The following is a 25421-nucleotide window of genomic DNA, read 5'->3' as shown; positions in this document are numbered from 1 at the left end:
TAAATAAAGAGTGTGAAGCTCACTTTAAAACCTTTCCCTCTTTCATGATCAGCTATGATCACATTGAATGGCAGTGCTGGCTCGAAGGGCCGAATAGCCTACTCCTGCACCTATTGTCTATTGTCATCGAGTACTTTCACATGCTTGAGTCTTCCTGTTTCCTCCACCCACCAATCGTGCTAATTTAGGTGCTGTCAGACTATTTCCTTTGCTCCATAGATGCTGCCTCACCCGCTGAGTTCCTCCAGCATTTTTGTCTACCGTAGGTGCTGTCAGAGGCAGCTTTATATAAAGTTCTTGCATCTAACAGTCACTACAAATGAGTAGAAAGAAAAAAAATCTAAATAGATTATGGAGTGTCTTTTCAGCCACAGTTTTCCAGAACACAAACCATTTGGTGGATTCTTTAATGTATTCCCACCAAATTTAGATTTGCTTTTTGCCATTAATATGCTGCAAACATGTATCCCATGAACAAACTCTAAATCATTGGGGACTATTAAAAGGAAACTGAAATTGGGTTCAATCAGTGCATTTTGGTTTGATTCAAGAATGGTTGAAGGAATGTGAGTGTTTTCTAACTACCAACTACACTAGTTATAGGTATGAAGACAAGTCAAACAGAAAGAGCTCAACTTGAGCTAAACTGACTAAATTGACATTTAACACTTAGCTTTGAGATTGGCTGCTAAAAGTAAAAACACATCTGTCCCCAGGTACTGTAAATTCCTTTGGTACTGAGGGGGGCACGGTGGCGCTGCGGTAGAGTTGCTGCCTCACAGCGCCAAGACCCGGGTTCGATCCTGACCTCGGGCGCTGTCTGTATGGAGTTTGTACATTCTCCCGTGTGACCGGCGTGGGTTTGCTCTGGTTTCTTCCCACACTTACTCCAAAGACGTACAGGTTTGTAGGTTAATTGGCTTCGGCAAAGATTGTAAATTGTCTCTAGTGTGCGTAGGATAGTGCTAGTGCACAGAGATCATTGGTCGGCGTGGACTCGGTGGGCCAAGGGGCCTGTTTCCACACTGTATCTCTAAACCGTACTAAACTACGAAGCAAGATTGTTTTCCCCACGATTTAAAAAAACCCATAAAAAGTAGTAACGTTCAGAATCAACTTATCTGCAGACGTCACCACACCGGATGAAACCAACTCCGCTGGCAGCTGATAGATTTGATTAGAAGGGAGTGGGTGTATCCAATTTAGATGGCAAAACTCTTCAATTTGCAAGTAGCTCCAGCACGGCTAAATTGACATCATCAAGAATTACCTTCACTGTAATATTAGTCAACATGCACATTTTTGTGCACTTCAACTTTTAATCTTTCCCTCTGAGACATTTTATGCGATCATAAATGAAACTTTTCAGTTGCTTAGTCATTCAGCTACTTCCCCTCTCCTCTTCGCAAGTTCTTTTGCAACAGTAGGTGCCCAGTGCCATGAACAGCCATGATATCATTTCCGTTACACAGATCTCTGTGCGACTTCCAGTTTAAACCCACAAAGAACAAAGAAGAAATTGCAAAGATATCAAAAAAAATAATAATTTTCTTTGCTCATCTTTATTCATCACTTTATACGGTGTGCGACTAGACTTGTGACCATCAGCCTCTTAAAGTTCTCTGCAAGAATTAAAAGGACAAGGTTAAATATTTTATTACCACAAAGTTCATTTCCCCTTTATGTACAGGGACGAGGCGGTTTTCAGTGAGGAAGGCGGCCAGTTGTTTCTGATGGTGCAGAATTCTAAGGAGCAGCTCCCCTGAAAACGATCGGAACTCCAAATAGCTAGACAACATCAACGGTAAGTTTTAGCAATACTGTGTGTTATGCATGTGTGCTCAACAACGCATGGCGCATTATTTTTATATTAAAAGCTTTTAAGATTGGTCTTAGGTTTGTGCCCTTGTATTAGCACCAACTTTTCTATACACTATCATCAACGGCTTTGGTGGGGTGGAAGTTGCAACCTTCACGTGGTCCGCCCTGTTTCGACGAATGCAATCAACCCAGTGTGCTCAATCAAGTAAGATCAAATAGAACAAGTTGTCCTACAACTTTCGGCTGTGCACGCCATACGCAAGAAGGAAAATGGCTTTGGTAAGTGTCTTGGGGTGGCACGGTGGCGCAGTGGTAGAATTGCTGCCTCACAGCGCCAGAGGCCCCAGTTCGATCCCGACCACAGGTGCTGTCCTTGTGGAGTTTTTCACCTTCTCCTTGTGACCGCGGTGGGGGGGTTTTCTCCGGGTGCTCCGGTTTACTCCCACACTCCAGAGACAGTGTGAACTCAGCATCCAAAGGGCCTGTTTCTACTCTATATCTCTAAACTAATTGCAGTTTTCGAAGCCCTTTTGTTAAGTACTTTGTGTAACGAAATCATGCAATGTTCAACAACGTGAATCTGTCCCTCCAACAGGTCTCTGAAGTTTATTTACAGAGGTCCAAAAACCACAAAACTAATGCACCTTACATTTTCTGCATAATACTGGGAACAGTGCAATAAAAGAACTATTAGGAAAAGATGCCTATGTTTATAATGTTTTATAAGCTATCATCTCTCCAGGTTTTGTATCTGCCCTTTTACACTGCTCCCCTTTCGATAAAATCACCCTGAATGAATGAATGAATGAATGAATGAATGAATCAACGATACTTTATTGGCACGTGACGAGTCAAGGTATGCAAAGAGTGGCCACATAAAGGGCGCCAACAACGTTACAAAGTATCCCACGCTAGGCCCTCCTTTATCTCAATGCAATATTCCTGCACTAATGTCAAAGCCTATAATTCCTCAATATCCAAAAACCTGTCGATCTATGCCTTGAATGAGCGACTTGCAACCTCCACAAATATCTGCAGAGAGTGAAGTCCAAAGAATCGCCACCGCTTGGCTGCGGACATTTCTTCTCACCTCCAGTGTTGAATAGCTGACCCAATGTTTTTATAGCTGTGATCCTTGATTTGAGACGCCCCTCACCAAAGCAAAGGCCACGCCAGCGTCCGGCCACCCATCCTTCCATCCAGCATGTCATCGCCCAAGGAGGACCACATGTAAATAAACAAGACTTTATTCATTATGAACCTGAACCTGAATTGTATCCAGAAACATGGCGACTCTTTGTGTATTGCCCAGGTGAATTCTGCTGTATGAGTTTTACCAGAAGGTACACAAGAATTCAGATTCAGATTCAATTTTAATTGTCATTGTCAGTGTACAGTACAGAGACAACAAAATGCATTTAGCATCTCCCTGGAAGAGCAACATAGCAAATGATTTGAATAAATAATAATAAGTGTCCGGGGGGGGTGGTGATTGGCAGTCACCGAGGTACGTTGTTGAGTAGAGTGACAGCCGCCGGGAAGAAGCTGTTCCTCGACCTGCTGGTTCGGCAACGGAGAGACCTGTAGCGCCTCCCGGATGGTAGGAGGGTAAACAGTCCATGGTTGGGGTGAGAGCAGTCCTTGGCGATGCTCTTGGCGAATAATTTCACTGTATCTAGGTACATGAGACAATGAAGTCCAATTGAATCATCAAGTAAAGATACCTTTTCAAATCTTGCATGCAATAACACAGAAAATGTAAAAGCAAGTTCAAATGGAGGCATTTTGGTCTGAGGAAGGGCCTCGACCCGAAACGTCACTTATTCCTTTTCTCCGGAGATGCTGCCACTCCCGCTGAGTTACTCCAGCATTTTGCGTCTATCTTCAGCGTTTTTGTCATGTTGGATATCAACTGAGTCTAACCACTTATGAAAACAAAATGCCGATCGCTCTCAGCAGGCCAAGCAGCATCTGAGGGGAGGGTGTTAACATCTGACATCAATAATCTTTCATCAGAATTGAGCTGTGAATCTGTGTTTGACTTGCGTGCAGAGACTCGCTGTCAGAACAACTGAACCAATTTTCTCTCATCTCCCTTTGATCTAGAAAACCTTCTCTGGTCCAAAGCTTCATTGATATACTTGTGCCTGCAGGTGGAGCCCGGTAATATGGATTCCGCGCTTCCGAACCTTGTTGCTGACATTGAAGAATTTACCAAAGAGTCTACCAAAATTGAAATTCCTCTCGGTTGGTACTGCTTTTGCAATATTCTTCCCCCCGGTACAATAAAGTTACCCCTCAGATTCCTACTAAATCTTTTCCCCTTCACCTCAAACCTATGTCCTCTGGTCCACAATTCCCCTACTCTGTGCAAGAAAGTCTGTGCATCTACCCAATCTATTCCTCTCATGATTTTGTACACATTTACCTTTATATTGGACGTTTTTTATATTTTATTTCAAAGGACGTTCTTGAGGGAAGGAGATGAGGAGAAATTTCTTTAGTCAGTGGGTGGTGAATCTGTGGAATTCTTTGCCACAGAAGGCTGTGGAGGCCAAGTCAGCGGATATTTTTATGGCAGGGATAGATAGATTCTTGATTAGTATGGGTGTCAGAGGTTATGGGAAGAAGGCAGGAGAATGGGGTTAGGAGGAAGAGATAGATCAGCCATGATTGAATGGTGGAGTCGACTTGATGGGCCGAATGGCCTTATTCTACTCCTATCACATATTTTTCTTTTGATTTTTACAGGTGAAAGAAGAAAGGTTATACAGCCTTCCTCGCTGAAGAGCCAACAGTTGGAAGAATTAATGACGGTGGAAACTTAAATCCTTACTTGCGTCTCCGTTGTCTAATGGTTGCAACTGCTGAAAATCACATTCCCGCCTCCCTTTTGATTTGACCCAGATAGTTTGACACTTAATTAAAGGATGCTGTTTCTCTTTTGAAATGTCAGCAATCCATCTAATCCTGGTTGGCACAGTGACGCAGTGGTAGAGTTGCTGCCTCACAGCGGCAGAAACCCCGGGATTGATCCTGATCACGGGCGCTGTCTGTACGGAGTTTGTACGTTCTCCCCGTCACCTGCGTGGGTTTTCTCCGGGATCTCCGGTTTCCTCCCACATTCCAGAGACGTACGTACAGGTTTGTAGGTTAATTGGCCTCGGTAAAAATTGTAAATATTCCCTAGTGTGTAATTGCATGCTGGTGTGACAGGGATCGCTGGTCGGCGCTGACTCGATGGGCCGAAGGGCCTGATTCTGCACTATATCTCTAAACTATACCAAACTAGAGCATGACAGTGATACCCAATGCAATCTTCTATAAAAAGTTTTAAAGTTGTTGAGGCGCCAAACATCGTGAATAAACTGTTTCTTTATTCAGGCATTATAGGTTAGTTATACACACACGTTTAGTCCTCGAACACAAAAATGTTGCTGCTGCGAGGCTGTTGCCTGGTAGTCATACCAATAAAAAGCAACAGAACACACAAAATGCATTTTAACATAAACATCCACCACAGTGACTCCTCCACATTCCTCACTGCTAGTTGAATATCGTGCGGCTTTTGGCGCCTCCAGACGTCAGTCACTTACCCGAGACTGCGAGCTCCTTGATTGCTGCTATAATCATCCCCCGACCATGCGCAAACCATAGCTTACACCCCTTTTGCCTGGCCAACAGGCCTTTGCCCAATGTGCCCACACCTCCTAACTTGAGCCGCCAATTGATCTTCACCCTTGTCTAAAATCTTAAGTTGTGTTTCCATTAAATGCTTGAGATGCAACGAATTGCAGCCATTTTCAGCTCCATGTTGAGTAGGAAGAAGAAGGTACAGGATAAAATGATCACAACCTTATAGGCGGGTTAGCTTGATGAAGTCTAGTGGAGATAATTAATGGAAGATCAAGAACAAGAGGGCAAAGGTTTAAGGTGAGCGAGGTCAAGGTTTAATGCAAACCTGAGGCGTGACATTTTTTGCACAAAGTGGTCGTGCTAGACCACGACCACTTCATCGTGCTAGACCACGACCACTTCACTCTGGCTACATCTTGCGTCAAGTCGCCCCGTGAAAAAGGCCTATTAGGGTTTGGACACGCTAGAGGCAGGAAACATGCTATCGATGTTGGGGAAGTCCAGAACCAGGACTTAATTCTTAAATCAGTTTAAGAATAAGGGGTAAGCCATTTAGAACGGAGACGAGGAAACACTTTTTCTCACAGAGAGTTGTGAGTCTGTGGAATTCTCTGCCGCAGAGGGCAGTGGAGGCCGGTTCTCTGGATAGATAGAGCTAGATGGTGCTCTTAAAGATAGCGGAGTCAGGGGATATGGGGGGAAGGCAGGAACGGGGTACTGATTGGGGATGATCAGCCATGATCCCATTGAATGGCGGTGCTGGCTCGAAGGGCCGAATGGCCTACTCCTGCACCTATTGTTTATTGTTTATTTATTTATTATTGTCAAAGGGTGGTGGATGTAGGGAACGAGCTGCCGGAGGAGGCAATTGAGGCAGGGACTATCACAACGTTTAAGAAACATTGAGACAGGTACATGGATAGGACAGGTTTAGAGGGATATGGGCAAAACACAGGCAGGTGGGACTAATGTAGATGGGACATGTTGGTCAGTGTGGGTATGTTGGGCTGAAGGGCTTGAATCCATGCTGTGTGACTCTAACTAACTATGTGGAGATGTGATTTGTAGTTTGTTGGGACAGATACTGTATCATGTAATTAAAAGATGCAATAGATTTGATCATGTGCCAATTGTCAATGTTTTCCTCAGTTTCTCATTGATTGGATCAATGCCACACTGAAGCAAGACCACATTGTTGTTCAGTCGCTGGAGGAAGACCTGTACGATGGACTAGTGCTGCACCATCTGTTAGGTAAACACCAATAGCCTGTATTTGAAGTTATGATGTACTGTGTTCTGCTAATCCCTGCAAGAGTTGTGTGGATTGCTGGTTTAAGCCAGGCTGGATTATATCAGAGTGAGGCCCAGTGCAAATTGGACTGAGTGAGGCCCAGCTCAATCTGACCTTTCTGTCCTGGGCCTCCTCCATTGCCAGAGTGAGGCCTAGCGCAAATTGGAGGATCTGCACCTCCTATTTCACCTGGGTAGCTTGCACCCCAGCGGTATGGACATTGAGTTCTCTAACTTTCGATAGCCATTGCTTTCTCTCTCCATCTTTAAATGATCTCAAATTAAGTGTGTCTGTGGCTGTGTCTGTCTGTCTGTCTGTCTGTCTGTCTGCCTGTCTGTCTGTCTGTCTGTCTGTCTCTCACTCAAGCTTCCATTGACCTATTTAATCTTGAGAAGGGCCAAAGGTTCAATACCATCTTTCTGAAATTAACAGCAATTTCCAACCGTTTTGTACTTTGTGACCCATTCAACGATTAAATTCTGATTCACCTCAGTCTCTGTTTACCCTACATTGAAATCTGGAGCTATAAACATTTGTAAAGAACAAGTTATGCTGGCGTGATAGAAGTAAACAAGCATTGATTTGAGGAAAGCAGAGCAATTAAGTCTTGTAGCTTTAGAAAGACATCCACCCACACTGAAACTACTGAATCATACAAGGTGTTTTGCACGGTGTAAATCACTGTCCTTCTGGAATAATATATCTTTTAACTTGTCATTTGAGGTTATTAGTGCGCTAAGTAGAAGAATTCAAAGTTTGAGATGAAGGGGGAATGCTGGAGACTCTATGAAGGTGAGTTGGAGAGGAGAGGGAATTGGTCAATGTTTAGTGTCATCGGAATGGGAATCTAGAGAACACAGGCACATAGTAAGTAGGGCAATGGGTGGAGAGAACAGAGGGAATGGCTGCGACAGAAGTTAAATTGTCAAGGTTATCGATTGCTTAAATCCCCCCCCCCCCTCCCCCCCCCCCCCCAGCTTTTAGAGTAAGAGAGAAAAGTACAGTCATATCAGTGCAGAAAGAGGGAATAAAGGGTGAGGTTAGCTGACATTATTAAATAAAGTATGAAGTCCGGAAGCTGACAATGTGCTGGCTGGAAGCAATGCTGTTCCTTGGGCTGATATCGGAGCAATGTAGAAGGTCAAGGAGGGAGAGGTCAGAGTGGGAGTGGGCCGGAGAGACTAGAAGCTCACGGCCGCCTGTGTGGATTGAGGCGAAGGCGCTCCGCAGAGTGGCCACCCGGTCTCAAATCGTTCCATGCAGTGTCGAGCACACCACAACGTCAGTGCTCATTGCATTACACCAGAGATGAAGGTAGTGCAAGTGAAACACTGTTTCACCTGTAAGCACTGCATCGGTGCCTGGATAATGAGAAGAGGGAAGAGGGCAGGGTTTTTCTTCAGTCTGAAGAAGGGTTTCGGCCCGAAACGTTGCCTATTTCCTTCGCTCCATAGATGCTGCTGCACCCGCTGAGTTTCTCCAGCAATTTTGTGTACCTAGGGTTTTTCTTACCTGATAGTTTCCCTTTTACCACAGGGTTTCCTGCCTTCATTTGTGTTTTGTAATCCCAGCGTCGGGCGCAGCGGTAGAGTTGCTGCCATTCGGCCCCAGAGACCCGGGTTCAATCCTGACTACGGGTGCTGTCTGTACGGGGTTTGTACGGTCTCCCTGTGGCCGCGTGGGTATTCCCCGGGTGCTCCGGTTTCCTCCCACACTCCAAAGACGTACAGGTTTGTAGGTTAATTGGCTTCTGTAAATTGTCTCTAGTGTGTAGGGTAGAACGAGTGTCTGGGTGATTGCTGGTCGGCAGGGACGCGATGGGCCAAAGGGCCGCCTGTTTCCACCTTGCATTTCAAAACTAACCCCTGCAATTTTTTTATGGTGGGACGACAGATGGCACAATGGGCTAAGTGTTCGGCCGGCGACCGGAAGGTAGCCGGTTCGAATTGGAGTGCATACTGTCGTTGTGTCCTTGAGGCAAGACACTTCACCCACCTTTGCCTGTGTGTAAATGTAATGTAATTATGTGAAGCACTTTGGGGTCAATGCAAGTTGACTAAAAATGTGCTATATAAATAAGATTATTATTATTATTATTATTATTATTATTATTGTTCCAGTAAATATGTAAGATTTTGTTTTGGGCAAAGATTTACTTTAAATCTTGACCCCAAACAAACTCAGAATGAAAATTTGGTGGTACACAAAAAAGCTGGAGAAACTCAGCGGGTGCAGCAGCATCTACGGAGCGAAGGAAATGGGCGACGTTTCGGTCCGAAACCCTTCTTCAGATTCAGATCAAATTTGGATTATGTGGCCCCTTTTGGCTGTTTTACTAAAGGCTCTTTTCTCTCCCCTTTAGTGCATTTGGGTGAAGTCAAGCTGGATGTAGAAGAGATTGCTCTGTCTGCCAACGCACAGAAAAAGAAGCTGGGTGCTGTGTTGGGTCGAGTGAACCAGCTTCTCCAAGTTACAGAGGACGGCAATCGGAACTGGAACATAGACCGTATGTGCATTGCGGGAAGATGCTGACCATTAGAACATAGAAGAGTACAGCACAGGAACGGGCCATACTGTCCACAACGCCCGTGCCCGAACATAATGCCAAGTCCAATGCTTAATGGCGGTCCCTTGCTTTCCCAGTGAGATTGACGCCACTTCCCAACTTGGACAATATCCGTCAAGCAATCCGACCTTCCTTCCGTCCTACACCTCATGCTGCCTCGGCAAGGCCAGCAGCAAAATCAAAGGACCTGTCACACCCCCTGGTCACTCTCCCCTCTCCCCTCTCCCATCAGGCAGGAAGTACAGAAGTGTGAAAACGCACACCTCCGGATTCAGGGACAGTTTCTTCCCAGGTACACAAAAAAGCTGGAGAAACACAGCGGGTGCAGCAGCATCTATGGAGCGAAGGAAAAAGGCAACGTTTCGGGCCGAAACCCGGAAGGGTTTCGGCCCGAAACGTTGCCTATTTCCTTCCGGGCTTCAGTTCAGAAACGGTGCCTTTTTCCTTCGCTCCATAGATGCTGCTGCACCCGCTGAGTTCCTCCAGCACTTTTGTCTACTCTGTGTATTTACCCGATTTATTCCTTTCGTGATTTTTTACACCTCTGCAAGATCACCCCTCGTCCTCCTGCGCTCCAAGGAATAGAGTCCCAGCCTGCTCATCCTCTCCCTGCAGCTCGCACCCTCTAGTCCTGAATACAATGGGTTTGAACGTAACCAGGTGAAATGCAAATGAAAGTTTTGCCGCAGAACCGAGATTTTTCACGATGATAAGCCACACAAAAAGGAAATTCATAAACAGTGACAATGGATAGGATATTAAAATATTACCAAGTCAATCCGACAAAATCTTCGTCTCAAATCTATATCGCGATCAATAGCTTGTAAATTAGGTAGGAAAACAATAAATTTGAGACCGATATATTTTAAATTGAAGATTGACACAAAATGCTGGAGTAACTCAGCGGGACAGGGCCGAAACCCTTCTTCAGACTGATGCAGGATGGGGGCGGGAAGAAGAAAGGAAGAGGAGGAACCAAAGGGCTGTGGGAGAGCTGAGAAAGGGAGGAGACAGCAAGGGCTACCGGAAACTGGAGAAGTCAATGTTCAGGCCACCGGGATGCAGACTGCCCAAGCGGAATATGAGGTGCTGCTCCTCCAGTTTCCGGTGGTGCTCACTCTGGCAATGGAGGAGGCCCAGGACAGAAAGGTCGGATTCGGAATGGGAGGGGGAGTTGAAGTGCTGAGCCACAGGGAGATCAGGTTGGTTAATGCGGACTGAGGGGAGGTGTTCGGCGAAACGATAAAGGGAATGTCATGAATAACGTTTAATGCAAGATAAAGCCAATAAAGTCCGATCAAAGATAGTGCGAGGGTCTCCAGTGGGGTAGATAGTAGTTCATTACTGCTCTCTAGTTGTTGGTAGGATGGTTCAGTTACCTGATAGCAGCCGGGAAGATACTGTGTGGAAAGGAACTGCAGATGCCGGTTTAGACCAAAGATTGACAGGAAAAGCTGGAGTAACTCAGCGGGACAGGCAGCATCTCTGGAGAGAAGGAATGGGTGACGTTTTGGGTCAAACTGGCCCTCCGAAGAAGGTTCTCAACCCGAAACGACACCCCTTCCTTCTCTCCAGAGATGCTGCCTGTCCCGCTGAGTTATTCCAGCTTTTTGTGTCTATCTTGGGAAGGAAATGTCACTGAATCTGGAGATGTGCTGTCTTCACACTTCTATGGATAGACGCCATGGGGCTTGTTGACACATTCATAGACAATGTTCTCTTGCAACTAAAGGTTGCCGGTTTTCTCTATGGTAACTTCTTTTTGTTTTCTTTGACTTTCAGTGATCCACAGCAAGGATCTGATAGCCACGTTACACCTCTTGGTTGCCATCACAACGCATTTCAGACCCAATATTCCCCTTCCAGAAAACGTGTGCCTGGAAACCCTAATTCTTGAGGTAACTATTGCAACCAAACAGACTGAGTTAATCGCTTATTCATTGGCTATATTTAAGAGGGAGTTAGATGTGGCCCTTGTGGCCAAGGGGATCAGGGGGTATGGAGAGAAGGCAGGTACGGGATACTGAGTTGGATGATCAGCCATGATCATATTGAATGGCGGTGCAGGCTCGAAGGGCCGAATGGCCTACTCCTGCACCTAATTTCTATGTTTCTATGTTTCTATGTTATCCGATGCTCATTTCTTTCCCGTGGGAGGGAGGCATTTTGAAACGTACGTATAAATCCACAAGAAAAAACAGATCATTTTTCGAAGTTATGGACATCAATCATTGATTTATTACAAGGATAATATGGTACAACACAATTTTGGATTTAAATCTAATTACGGGTTGGGTGAGGTGGGTCGGGGAGGGATGCGAGGCTGGTATATCACCATTTTTTTCTTTTTTTTCTTTTCTTTTTGTCCCTTTATTTTTCTTTTTTTTCTTCTTCTATTCCTCTCTTTCTTTCTTTCATTTACGCACTCTTTGGCTTACACCACTTAGGTAGTCCAGGGATTCGATTTCACTTTTTCTCTTTCTTGCTTTTTCTCCTTTCTTTTCATCCAACTAAAGCTAAAAAGTTAAAATAGCTAAAAAAAAAGTTAAAGTTAAAGCAGTACAATAACTGTATTGTTTCATATGCCGTTGGTTCTATTTTTGTACATTTGCTTCTAATAAATTAAAAATAAATGAATAATCAGATCCACAACAATTCAACTTTATTTTCCTTCAAATTTTAAGTTTGTTAAATCTTGGTTTCCCAGGTTGACAAAACAGGAATAAAAACATCCAAACACTTGGAATGTATCACTGGGAAAAGGTAAAAAAAAAAAAAAAAAGCTCTGTTTGGTATCATACCGCTTCATTAATGTGGGAAGAATCTTATAAATATTTGAAGATAGACACAAAATGCTGGAGTAACTCAGCGGGACAGGCAGCATCTCCGGAGAGAAGGAGTGGGTGAGGTTTCAGGTCGAGACTTGTGTGGATAAATATGTGGATGTTCGAAGTGAGAAATGACAAACCCGAGTGTAAAAAAAGTTCATTTGTCTGCAGAGTTAATTCTCCTCTCCACATGGGCGCTGTCTGACCTACTGAGTGTTTTCACCATTATCTATGTTCATGTCGGTGCTTTTAAATCGACCTGCCTCCGCTTTGAGTTTTGAGATTTGAATCATTTCTTCTCTGGGTGTAAACCAATCTATTTGTAACAAGTGAATCTGTGACATTTTGCCACCACAGGTGAAAGTGAATCTGTGTTGGGCTTCAGCTAAAAACGAAGTGCTGGAGGAACTCAGTAGGTCAGGCAGCATATGTGGAGGGAAATGAACAGATGGCTTTTTGGGTCGGGACCCTTCTTCAGACTGTCTGTACGGAGTTTGTACGTTCTCCCCGTGACCTGCGTGAGGTTTCTCCGGATGCTCCGGTTTCCTCCCACACTCCAAAGACGTACAGGTTTGCAGGCTAATTGGCTTGGTGCAAATGAGTCAATTGTTCCTAGTGTGTGTAGGATAGTGCTAGTGTACGGGGATCCCTGGTTGGCACGGACTTAGTGGGCCGAAGGGCCCTGTTTCTGCGCTGTATCTCGAAACTAAACTTAACTAAACCTCCATGGATATTTCAGGACATGTTTTGTACATGACTCCAGGTGTATGGACAGGTATCAGGTGTTGTGTATTCTGCGCATGACTGCTCTCCAGAATGATTGAAAATAATTATGTCTTGTTCATAAACCAGAAATAACTTGAATTGGATTTTAATTTGTAAACTTTGTTTTGGAATAGGAATGAAGAACAAAATGAAGCATCAGGTAAGATATGAACATTTCACTGACTCTGACGTTTAGAGGTATACTAGACCAAGTGGGACCCGTTGGGTCTCGTCCCCTCAACGGGCAGTTGCGGGGGGGGGGGGAGGCCTGCGGCGTCACACACACACACACACAATCATCCCCCCCCCCCCCCCCCACACACACACACACACACACACTAACCGGAAACCCCCCCCACACACTACACACACACACACACACTAACCACACCCCCGCTTGATATTATATTAATATTATTCATTTGCTCCTTTTACCCCATCCCCCCCCTATCCACTCACACATAGCCCCCAACTCGCAGGCATGGCTGGGGGGGGGGGGGGGGGGGTAGAGAGAGAGAGGCCAAAGAGAGAGATAGGGAGGGGCAGACAGAGAAAGAGAGAAAGGCAGAGAGAGAAAGAGAGAAGGGGAGGCAGAGAGAGAGTGAGGGAGGATTTTAAATTTTCCCCCCCTCCCACTCCCCACCCCAACCCCCCACACACACACCCACAAAAATAAAACAAAAAATACATAAAAAACATAGGGGAGAGAGAGGTAAGTAGATTTTGGACGAGGGGAAAAATGTCAACCGGAGTATGTAAAAACATTATTGTTATTGCGTTGTTTTTTCGAAGATGTGATAACACACAAACCTCCTCCGGCAGCTTGTTAATACACCCACCCCCCTTTGTGCGAAAAGGTTACCCCTCAGATTCCTATTAAATCTTCTCCCCTTCACCTTAAAACTCTATGATGGTAAGAAAACAAATCAATGTACATTGTTGTCGGGATTATTCTTCAATATTCAGTTTTAGTATCAGTTAGTTCATATTTTTAAAATGAATTGATTAGTATGGGTGACATGGACTCGGTGGGCCGAAGGGCCTGTTTCCATGCTGTATCTCCAAAACTAAACTAAGCTTTGCAAATAAGTAGCTTCGATGCTGATAAAGCAAAATCTGAACGATATGAATTATCTTGCAGTAAGAACTTGTGTTGTGTGCACGTTCGCCCACATCCCATAGACACGAGGGGTTTGTAGGTTAATTGGTCCTCTGTGAATTGTGCAAAAATGGGATAACACAGAACTAGTGTGAATGGGTTGGCATGGACTCGGTGGGCCGAAGGGCCTGTTTCCACGCTGAATCCCCGCTGAATCTCCAAAACTCTTTCCGCTGACTGGATAGCACGCAACACAAAGCTTTTCACTGTACCTCGATACACGTGACAATAAACTCAATGAACTTTTAAAGCTAAACTTTGCACATAAGAGGCAATAAGAATTCTTGCAATAAGAACTTATGTGGTGTGGTGTTATTATTCTGAAAGTTACTTTTATAATTTTTAGAAGCGGACACCATTAATGAACTCTTTAAACTCGGCCCAGACAAAGTAAAGGTGGTGCAACAGGTACTATGTTTCCACTTTTGTTATGTTTTCAGATTTGAGAGGGACAGGTGAACTGGCCGAACCAAAGTTGGTCCAGAGTTGAACTGCATTTTTGTTTTCCCTTTTAGGCGTTGCTTCACTTTGTCAACAGGCATCTGCTGAAGCTTGGTGTGACCGTAAATGATTTTAGCGCTCAGGTCTGTACGTCTCGTTTTTAGTTTCGGGGTACAGCGTGGAAACAGGCCCGCCGAGTCCGCGCCGACCAGCGATCCCCACTCATTAACTCCTAACATTCACATACTCGGGACAATCTGAGGAATCTAGACTGAGGAATCTGAGGAATAGACTCGGTTTGTGCTCGCTAGAATTTAGAAGATTGAGGGGGGATCTTATGGAAACTTACAAAATTCTTAAAGGGTTGGACAGGCTAGATGCAGGAAGATTGTTCCCGATGTTGGGGAAGTCCAGAACAAGGGGTCACAGTTTAAGGATAAGGGGGAAATCTTTTAGGACTGAGATGAGAAAAACATTTTTCACACAGAGAGTGGTGAATCTGTGGAACTCTCTGCCACAGAAGGTAGTTGAGGCCAGGTCATTGGCTATATTTAAGAGGGAGTTAGATGTGGCCCTTGTGGCTAAAGGGATCAGGGGGTATGGAGAGAAGGCAGGTACGGGATACTGAGTTGGATGATCAGCCATGATCATATTGAATGGCTGCGCAGGCTCGAAGGGCCGAATGGCCTACTCCTGCACCTATTTTCTATGTTTCTTTGTTTCTATGTTGTACCTCCAAACTAAACTGCTTAATATCCTTGAGATTCCACAGCTTGCTCATATCTATCCAAGTAGAATTTTGTCACATCTGAATCATTGATTTATTATCTAAAAATAAAGTACTTGATCTGTCCTAATTTAATTATTTCTGCCTTTATTTTTTGCCAGTTCTCTAATGGAGTGATAATGATTCTATTAATTGGACAGCTGGAAGGATATTTCATTCATCTGAGTGAATATTATTTACGGCCCTCCGACGAGAAAGAAAAGGTGAGCTGACAACAATCGCCCCTCTCACCCTCTCTCTGCCCATGGTCCTTTGAGACTTTCTGTCTCAATACTTAACGGCCCAGATGGAAGGAACAACCTCATCGTTTGTCCGTTTTTGCGCTGGTCTCCCGATGAGGGGGTTCCATATGGAATAATTCACTTGGACAGTTTTCCCAGCCAGACACAAAATGCTGGAGTAACTCAGCGGGACAGGCAGCGTCTCCGGAGGGAAGGAATGGGTGACGTTTCGGGACCCGGAACATCACCCATTCCTACTCTCCGGAGATGCTGCCTGTCCCGCTGAGTTACTCCAGCATTTTGTGTCTGAATTCGGTTTGAACCAGCATCTGCAGTTCCTTCCCAAACACATGGTCAGCTTCCAAACCCAGTCTGGTGGGGTGGGGGGGGGGGGGGGAGGCCATTGTCCTTCTGCTCATCTCTGCAACCAGACACCTTGTGGTGAGGGATAGAAGTGCAGCTTCCTCAACCATATATAACCATATAACAATTACAGCACGGAAACAGGCCATCTCGACCCTTCTAGTCCGTGCCGAACACGTATTCTCCCCTAGTCCCATATACCTGCACTCAGACCATAACCCTCCATTCCTTTCTCGTCCATATAACTATCCAATTTATTTTTAAATGATAAAAACGAACCTGCCTCCACCACCTTCATTGGAAGCTCATTCCACACAGCCACCACTCTCTGAGTAAAGACGTTCCCCCTCATATAACCATATAACCATATAACAATTACAGCACGGAAACAGGCCATCTCGACCCTTCTAGTCCGTGCCGAACACATATTCTCCCCTAGTCCCATATACCTGCACTCAGACCATAACCCTCCATTCCCTTCCCATCCATATAACTATCCAATAACTATCCAATCAGAGGCTGATGCATACACAAGCCATGTTTGATTAGAGTCAGAGAATCTTACAGTGTGAAAACAGGCCCAACTTGCCCACGCCGACCGACGTGTCCCATCAACACTAGCCCCACCTGCCCACGTTTGGCCCATATCCCTCCAAACCTGTCCTATCCATGTACCTGTGAACTTGCAGCAGCCAAATTTACCTACAAACCCGCACGTCCTTGGGATGTGGGAGGAAAGTGGGGCACCCAGAGTAAACCCACAGGGAGGACATGCAAACTCCACAAGGACAGCACCCGAGGTCAGGATCGAATCCGGGTCTCAGGCACTGTGAGGCAGCAGCTCTACCCTATTGCAACCACCCAGAGTGAACATAATCTCATTACCAATTTACTCATTGTAGGTGCTTGTTTGAATGTGACCCCTCCACCTTACCTGCATTTCAATGGCATAAAGGTTTCAAAGAAGTCACTGCAAAGATGTACATGTTTGTAGATTGGCTTGGTATAATTGTAAATTGTCCCCAGCGTGTGTAGGATAGTGTTAGTGTGCGGGGATCGCTGGTCGGCGCAGACTCGGTGGGCCGAAGGGCCTGTTTCCGCGCTGTATCGCTAAACTAAACTAAATGTGTAGGAAGGAACTGCAGATGCTGGTTTAAACGGAAGTTGGTCATCAAAAAGCAACTCAGCGAGTCAGACATCATCTCTGGAGAGAAGGAACGGATGACGTTTCGGGTCGAGTTCCTTCTTCAGACTGTGAAACTAAACTAAAAGTCAGTGTGAAGTATTTAAGAAGGAACTGCAGATGCTGGAAAATCGAAGGTAGACAAAAATGCTGGAGAAATGCAGCAGCATCTATGGAGCGAAGGAAATAGGCAACGTTTCGGGCCGAAACCCTTCCGGGTTTCAGCCCGAAACGTTGCCTATTTCCTTCCGGGTTTCGGGCTGAAACGTTGCCTATTTGCTTCCGGGATTCGGGCTGAAACGTTGCCTATTTCCTCCACTCCATAGATGCTGCTGCACCCGCTGAGTTTCTCCAGCATTTTTGTGTTCCGTCAGCGTGAAGTATATGTGTTTCTTGGTATCTAGATTCACAATTGCTTACCTCACGAGCCTCTCAAATCCCAGATCTTCAGTTGCTTGGGCTGAATTGAATTCAGGGTGATTAAACTATTCATGAATTCTGCGAAAACTCTCAGTGTAACAGCCAGGATTCAATCCAAATGTTTCAAGCTGAACTCTATTAATTATTCCGGCAACTCCTGAATGAAATCTTGGCAGCTTTCCCTCCCCTGTGTTTAAACAAAAGCAGGAAGAGCCCTGCTTTTGATTGCCACTCTGCTCCGCTCACCGCGGATGCTGCCTGACCCACTGAGTGTCTCCAGCGTCTCCTGATTTAGTTTCGGACTTCCGGCATCTGCGTGTTTGTACTCGGGGTTTTTTTAATTATCTGTTCTCCTTCAACGCAGCTTCACAACGTATCTTTCATGCTGGAGCTTCTTAAAGACAGAGGACTGTTGAATTATCCCATCAATGCCCAAGGTCAGTGGCGATTAAACCATATAATATAACCATATAACAATTACAGCACGGAAAGAGGCCATCTCGACCCTTCTAGTCCGTGCCGAACACATAATCTCCCCTAGTCCCATATACCTGCGCTCAGACCATAACCCTCCATTCCCTTCCCATCCATACAACTATCCAATTTATTTTTAAATGATAAAAACGAACCTGCCCCCACCACCTTCACTGGAAGCTCATTCCACACAGCTACCACTCTCTGAGTAAAGAAGTTCCCCCTCATGTTACCCCTAAACTTCAGTCCCTTAAGTCTCATGTCATGTCCCCTTGTTTGAATCTTCCCTACTCTCAGTGGGAAAAGCTTTTCCACGTCAACTCTGTCTATCCCTCTCATCATTTTAAAAAACCTCTATCAAGTCCCCCCTTAACCTTCTGCGCTCCAAAGAATAAAGCCCTAACTTGTTCAACCTTTCTCTGTAACTTAGTTGCTGAAACCCAGGCAACATTCTAGTAAATCTCCTCTGTACTCTCTCTATTTTGTTGACATCCTTCCTATAATTAGGCGACCAAAATTGTACACCATACTCCAGAATTGGCCTCACCAATGCCTTGTACAATTTTAACATTACATCCCAACTTCTATACTCACATTGAGAAAAGAAGGATGGGCGTTTTCACTCTTTTGAGCCTGATCGTGCAATGCTATGTTCAGTATTAATATTATTACATTGCCAATTATTATTATTATTTATTTTTTTTTTTTTTTATTTATTAAAAGTACAATAAGTTGCAGTAATACACACCACATATATCTTATTACATTTGTTGCACCCCTTCATTTTTTGAGCTTCAAGAAATATAGAAATAAAGGAAGTGAAGAAAGTGAGAAAGAGTCGTGATAGTGCGAGAGTGTTGAAATAAAAAAGCCCATTAGAGAAAGAGTTAGAGTTAGAGAAGAAAGTTAAGAAATAGACCCTAGAAAAGAGAAACAATCGCCCTATTATAAAAAACCACGCAAAAAGGGATATACCAACTTCATATCTTTCATCCCCCCCCATTACCAGATCCTGGCACCGTTTATTTTTTAAATTACTGTTGCACCTTATACTTGTAGTAAATCATTAAATGCAGACCACGTCTTTTGGAAGTGGCCTGCTTTGCCTGCAAGGAGGAGTCTCACATAACCATATAACCATATAACAATTACAGCACGGAAACAGGCCATCTCGACCCTTCTAGTCCGTGCCGAACACATAATCTCCCCTAGTCCCATATACCTGCGCTCAGACCATAACCCTCCATTCCCTTCCCATCATCCATATAACTATCCAATTTATTTTTAAAATGATAAAAAACGAACCTGCCTCCACCACCTTCACTGGAAGCTCATTCCACACAGCCACCACTCTCTGAGTAAAGAAGTTCCCCCTCATGTTACCCCTAAACTTCAGTCCATTAATTCTCATGTCATGTCCCCTTGTTTGAATCTTCCCTACTCTCAGTGGGAAAAGCTTTTCCACGTGTAGTGTTCCAGGTGTACATCTACACTACATCTTCCAGGTGTAGTGTTTCGAACATATTTGAAATCCACATATTTATTGTTGGTATAGGAGCGTTTTTCCAGAATTTGAGTATAAGCCATTTTCCCGTTATTAGCCCGTAATTAAATAAGTTCTCTTGAAACATTGCCAATTATAATGGTTCATAAGTCGTAGGATCATGTGATGGGAGAAGAATTCGGCCATTCGGCCCATCAAGTCTTCTCCGCCATTCAATCAAGGCTGATCTATCTCTCCCTCCTAACCCCATTCTCCTGCCTTCTCCCCATAACCTCTTGACCCCCATACTAATCAAGAATCTATCTATCTCTGCCTTAAAAAATATCCACTAACGGCCTCCACAGCCTTCTGTGGCAAAGAATTCCACAGAGAATTCACCATCCTCTGACTAAAGAAATTCCTCCTCATTTCCTTCCTAAAAGAACATCCTTTAATTCTGAGGCTATAACCTCTAGTCCTAGACTCTCCAAGCTCTCCACATCCATTCTATCTAAACCCTTCACTATTCTGTATGTTTCAATGAGCCCCCCCCCCCCCCTCATTTTTCTAAACTCCAGCGAGTACAGGCCCAGTGCCGTCACACGCTCATCATAGGTTAACCCACTTATAGAAAATAGGTGCCGAGGAGGCCATTCGGCCCTTCGAGCCAACACCTCCATTCATTGTGATCATGGTTGATCGTCCCCAATCAATAACCCGTGCCTGCCTTCTCCCCATATCTATGTATCCCTGGAATCATTCTTGTAAACCTTGATCATTCTTGGTGGTTCCAATGCTTTCTGTATTTTTGCATATCCTGCCCCTTACCGTGTCATTATGAAGATTTAACTTCACAGTCATCGATAAGACCATGCGTAGACTAGGCCATCGTTTCGCCGAGCACTTGCGCTAAGTCAGCCGAGGCCGGCTGGATCATCCGGTTGCCATCCACGTTGGACACACACTGCTGGAGTAACTCAGTGGGACAGGCAGCATCGCTGGAGAGAAGGAATGGGTGACGTTTGGGTTGTCAGCTGCCCAAGCAAAATATGAGGTGCTGTTCCTCCAAAAACCGCTAACTCCTCTTCCCATTCCCAAACCGGCCTTGCTGTCCAGGGCCTCCTCCATTGCCAGTGTGAGGTTACATGCAAGCTGGAGGAACAGCACCTCATATTTTGCTGGGGGAGCTTACAACCCAACGTGGCACAGTGGCTCAGCGTTAGAGTTGCTGCCTTACAGCACCAGAGACCCGAGTCCGAACCTGCCTCTGGCTCTATGGAGTTTGCACACTTTCCCCGTGACCGCGTGGGTTTTCTCCGGGTGCTCCAGTTTCCTCCCACACTCCAAAGATGTGCAGGTTTGTAGGTTAATTGGCTTGGGTAAAGATTGTAAATTGTCCCTGATGTGTAGGATAGTGTTAATGTGCTGGTCGGCGCGGACTTGGTGGGCCAAAGGGCCTGTTTCCGCGCTGCATCCATAAACTAAACAACTAAATATGGAATATCGGACAGGGGAAGGTTTATTTTATAAAATACAGTTCATTTTAATCCTCTTTCAGTGTTTTTTAATGGCCACTGATGGACTGTGATGACAATGTCAGATCTATGCAACCAATTCATTACAAACGTAGAGATTTTGAGTGAACTATTAATCTAACGACCTTGCAATGTCACCTCGGGTTGGCTATGTTGACCAATTCCTGGCCCTGTTTACTGATTTAGTAATTCCCTCTCCGTAGCTTCAAGATATGCGCTCGGTCGGTACGTGACACAAATCAGCGCAGAATTAATATGAGGGTCCCGACTCGAAACGTCGCCCATTCCTTCTCTCCAGAAATGCTCCCTGTCACACTGAGTTACTCCAGCAATTTGTGTCTACAGCATTGACATATTCTGGAGGGATTAGTGACAGCCATGGCAACCTATCCATAGTTCCACTTCAATGAGCACTCTTCAAGGGAGTCAGTCAGATGGAACAACAAAGTACCTCAAGGTTAAAGTCACCCAGATGATAATTCGGGTGACGTGTGACCTCTACTCGCTGGAGTTTAGAAGGATGAGGGGACCCCGCATTGAAATTTACCGAATAGTGAAAGGCCTGGAGAAGATGCCATGCCAAGGCTTGGGTAGAGTGGATGTGGAGAGGATGTTTCCACTAGTGGGAGAGTCGAGGACTAGAGGTTCACAGCCTCAGAATTAAAGGACTTTCCTTTAGGAAGGAGATGGGGAGGAATTTCTTTAGTCAGAGGGTTGGTGAATCTGTGGAATTCATTGCCACAGAAGGCTGTGGAGGCCAAGTTATTGCTCATATTCTATGTCACTCTTCTAGGGAGATGCTAACTGCATTTCATTGTCTCTGTACTGTACACTGCACAATGACAATAAATTTGAATCTGAATCTGATACTTTTAAGGCAGAGATGGGTAGATTCTTGATTAGTACGGGTGGCAGAGGTTATGGGGAGAAGGCAGGAGAATGGGGTTAGGAGAGACAGAGATAGATCAGCCATGATTGAATGGTGGAGTCGACTTGATGGGCCGAATGGCCTAATCCTGCCCATATCACTTATGAACTTATGTGGCCTGTGTGTGAATGACCCGGTATCTCTGATTATATCTTGACTTGAGCCAGTTTCAGCTTCTTAAAAATTATTGCGCATTTGCTAGTTCCACGAGCAAACAGATGTGCTGTTCATCATGAACAGTTCTGTTCAGAGTTACCTTGCAGTTGTCTGCATCATTGCATCATCTTGTCTCCTTTGAGGAACATCATCATCGGGACTTTGCAGTTTCCAGGCAGTTTCCTCAGTATTCCCTTCATCTCAAAACAGTTTTGTTTTATTGTCACGTGTACTGATGTACAGTGAGAAGCCTTTTTGTTGGGTGCAATCAAGTCGGTGAAAAGACTTCACATGATTACAATCAAGCTGTCCGCAGTGAGCAGGTACAGGATGAAGGGAATAATATTTAGTGGAAGATAGATGCTGCCTCACCCGCTGAAAAGGCAAAGTTTCGGGTCGAGACCCTTCTTCAGTCTGAAGCCCCACCCGCTGACTTTCACCAGCATTTTCCATCTACCTTCGATTGTTCCAGCATCTGCAGTTCTTTATTAAACAACGTGTTGTGTGACGTTGTGGCCACCAGGGTATGGGATGGATGTCAGAGGGTGGAGAGGACAGTCACCAGGCTGTGGCATGTATAGGAGGACATTAGTTAGATGTATATCAGAGGAATTAAGAGTCATAGAGTAATGCCGTGTGGCAACAGGCCCTTCGGCTCAACTTGCCCATTACTCCGACCTTGTGAGTAGATGGCCTGGATCGGAGTGTATTCGCTATAAAGAGGAGGACAAACGTGGGTAGTTTTCTTTGGAACATTGAAGGATGAGGGAAGACCCGATAGGGCCACAGACTTAGAATAAAGGGGAGGCCATTTAAGACTGAGGTGAGAACAAACTTTTTCACCCAGAGAGTTGTGAATTTGTGGAATTCCCTGCCACAGAGGGCAGTGGAGACCAAGTCACTGGATGGATTTAAGAGAGAGGTAGATAGAGCTCTAGGGGCTAGTGGAATCAAGGGATATGGGGAGAAGGCAGGCACGGGTTATTGATTGGGGACGATCAGCCATGATCACAATAAATGGCGGTGCTGGCTCGAAGGGCCGAATGGCCGCCTCCTGCATCTATGTTTCTATGCACACAAAATTAGGAAGGCCTGGATAAGTTAGATAGTAAGAACAAAAATGTAGAATAGGTCATTGTTAGCTCGGAGCTTCAAAAAGGCTGCCAACATCATCAAGGACCCACACCATCCTGGCCACACACTCATCTCCCCGCTGCCTTCAGGTAGAAGGTACAGGAGCATGAAATCTGCAATATCCAGGTTCAGGAAATAGCTGCTTCCCCACAGCCATCAGGCTATTAAACTCAACTCGAACAAAAATCTGAACTTTAAGCCTATTGCACTTTATATGCTTATTTATGTGTGTGTGTGTGTATATATATATTCAATGGTAGATGGACACACTGATCTGTTCTTTATTTATTTATCCCTGCAATATTCTGTTGTGCTGAAGCAAAGCAAGAATGTTATTGTCCTTTGTGTTTAAGAAGGAACTGCAGATGCTGGAAAATCGAAGGTACACAAAAATGCTGGAGAAACTCAGCAGGTGCAGCAGCATCTATGGAGTGGAAATAGGCAACGTTTCGTCCAGAAACGTTGCCTATTTCCTTCACTCCATAGATAATGTCATTGTCCTATCTGGGACACATGACAATGAACTCTCTTGAATCTTGAATCTTGAGAAGGTGACAACAAAGCAGACAGTTAGAATGTCATCGAGGACAGTCGGACTGGTCCGAGAACTGGGAAGGGGCGGAGGGATGGAGATGCAGGGTTACTTGAAGTTAGAGAAGTCAATGTTCATACCGCTGGCGTGGAAGCTGCCCAAGCGAAATATGAGGTGCTCTTCCTCCATTTTGTGTCTTATCTCCAGCATTTTGTGTGTCTCTCAGCCATGTGGGCTGGTTTGTTGAGTGGGGGATTCTCATTGATCTGATAACCGAGGATGGGATTGGTCAGAGTCTGTGTTTGTGCCTCTGATCTCTGTTGTCCCTTCTCCCCACAGACGTGGTTAATGTCGACCTCAAAGCCACCGTCCGCATCTTGCATTGCTTGTTTACGAAGTACAAGGACCAATGACGGACAGCAGAGGATTGCAGACAGCACCGATGAAAACTGCAGCCAGGTCACCAGACTGAGGCAGAAACCAAAGGGAATTCTCTTGTAACATACTATAAACATCTTTGTGGCTCTGCATCAAATATTCAAACAAGTGTCTACCTATCTTTGCACAATTTGCTGACATTAACAGCAGCATATCTTTTGCTTTAGTTTAGTTTAGAGATACAGCGCGGAAACTGGCCCTTCAGCCCACTGAGTCCACGCCGACCTTATGGAGCAAGCTGCCAGAGGAGGTAGTTGAGGCAGTGTTTAAGAAACTGTTTAAGAAACATGTGGACCAAATGCAGGCAGGTGGGACGAGTGTAGCTGGGACATGTTGGCCGGTGTGGGCAAGTTGGGCCGAAGGGCCTGTTTCCACGCTGTAAAACTCTATGACACCATGACACTGCTTGCAACTGGTTTGGTGACCACCGAAACCAGGGATAAATGACGATGCGTTTTGAGGGGCACAATCAGTTGTTTTAAGGTGGCTTTCGGCGCAGTTGAAGTTGACCCTGTAATGAGTCAATATTCCAAATGGCAAACCATTGCAACCAAGTACTGCAGTAACTTGTGATGGTTAATAAATTGTCGGTGTTAATATCCTCCCTGGGATGGCATACAATGGCAGCGTGGAAATCCTGTTCTGAGATCTTGTACAGAAATATGTAGCCTTGTGAAGGAGTGCTGAACATTCATGTTTCCTGCATTGTTATCTTGTCTTTGTTGGTATCTAGTGTGCTGATCAACATTCATTACACAAGCTTCACATTGCTGCTTTGTAATTAATCTCTCATCCTGCCTGGCAGATTATTCCCTCTGTGTGAAGTCCAAAAGGAACAAGCAAGACGGAGATAATAGACAATTGGTGGAGGAGGATGCCATTCGGCCCTTCGAGCCAGCACCGCCATTCAATGCGATCATGGCTGATCATCCCCAATCAGTACCCCGTTCCTGCCTTCTCCCCATATCCCCTGACTCCACTATTTTTAAGAGCCCTATCTAGCTCTCTCCTGAAAGCATCCAGATAACCTGACCCCACCGCCCTCTGAGGCAGAGATCTGTGTTTAATTGTGCAGGACTAATATTGTTAAATTGGATATGTTTTTTATTTAATTCCCATTTTGTTGCTATGAGGACAAGAGACAAGAAGCTGATTAGCCTCCCAACCTATGTAGGAAGGAACTGCAGATGCTGGTTTAAACCGAAGACGGGTTCGTAGGCTGAAGATGGACTCATAAAGCCGGAGTAACTCAGCAGGTCG

At 45.0% G+C, this 25421-nt stretch overlaps 1 protein-coding gene across 2 annotated transcripts; it reads left to right on the top strand.

The window, feature by feature from the left end:
- The first annotated feature begins 1480 nt into the window (after positions 1 to 1480).
- On the top strand, positions 1481 to 24258 carry parvg (parvin, gamma). 2 transcript variants are annotated; one of them, XM_055650208.1, is made up of 13 exons: positions 1481 to 1804; positions 3975 to 4068; positions 4573 to 4637; positions 6607 to 6709; positions 9111 to 9254; positions 11097 to 11212; positions 12022 to 12077; positions 13042 to 13067; positions 14413 to 14474; positions 14582 to 14650; positions 15396 to 15497; positions 17846 to 17918; positions 24063 to 24258. In XM_055650208.1, exons 2-13 carry the CDS (start codon positions 3990 to 3992, stop codon positions 24134 to 24136), a joined length of 969 nt encoding a protein of 322 aa, XP_055506183.1. In that variant the 5' UTR covers positions 1481 to 1804; positions 3975 to 3989; the 3' UTR covers positions 24137 to 24258. The 2 variants fall into 2 exon arrangements, with proteins under 2 accessions (XP_055506183.1, XP_055506184.1); XM_055650209.1 differs by having other exon boundaries at positions 3928 to 4068.
- The last annotated feature ends 1163 nt before the right edge of the window (positions 24259 to 25421 follow it).

Source organism: Leucoraja erinacea, chromosome 19 (genome assembly GCF_028641065.1).
Source record: "Leucoraja erinacea ecotype New England chromosome 19, Leri_hhj_1, whole genome shotgun sequence".
Classification (NCBI taxonomy): Eukaryota; Metazoa; Chordata; class Chondrichthyes; order Rajiformes; family Rajidae; genus Leucoraja; species Leucoraja erinaceus.
The sequence above is the reverse complement of the archived record's forward strand: the minus strand, read 5'-3'. Positions and strand labels throughout refer to the sequence as shown.

Bases quoted from the DNA above. Each gene is read 5' to 3' on its own strand.
- parvg (XM_055650208.1), top strand. From the start codon at position 3,990: ATGGATTCCGCGCTTCCGAACCTTGTTGCTGACATTGAAGAATTTACC. The intron at 6,710-9,110 runs GTAAACACCAAT...TCTCCCCTTTAG, and splicing joins AGTGCTGCACCATCTGTTAG to TGCATTTGGGTGAAGTCAAG. The intron at 17,919-24,062 runs GTCAGTGGCGAT...TTCTCCCCACAG, and splicing joins TTATCCCATCAATGCCCAAG to ACGTGGTTAATGTCGACCTC.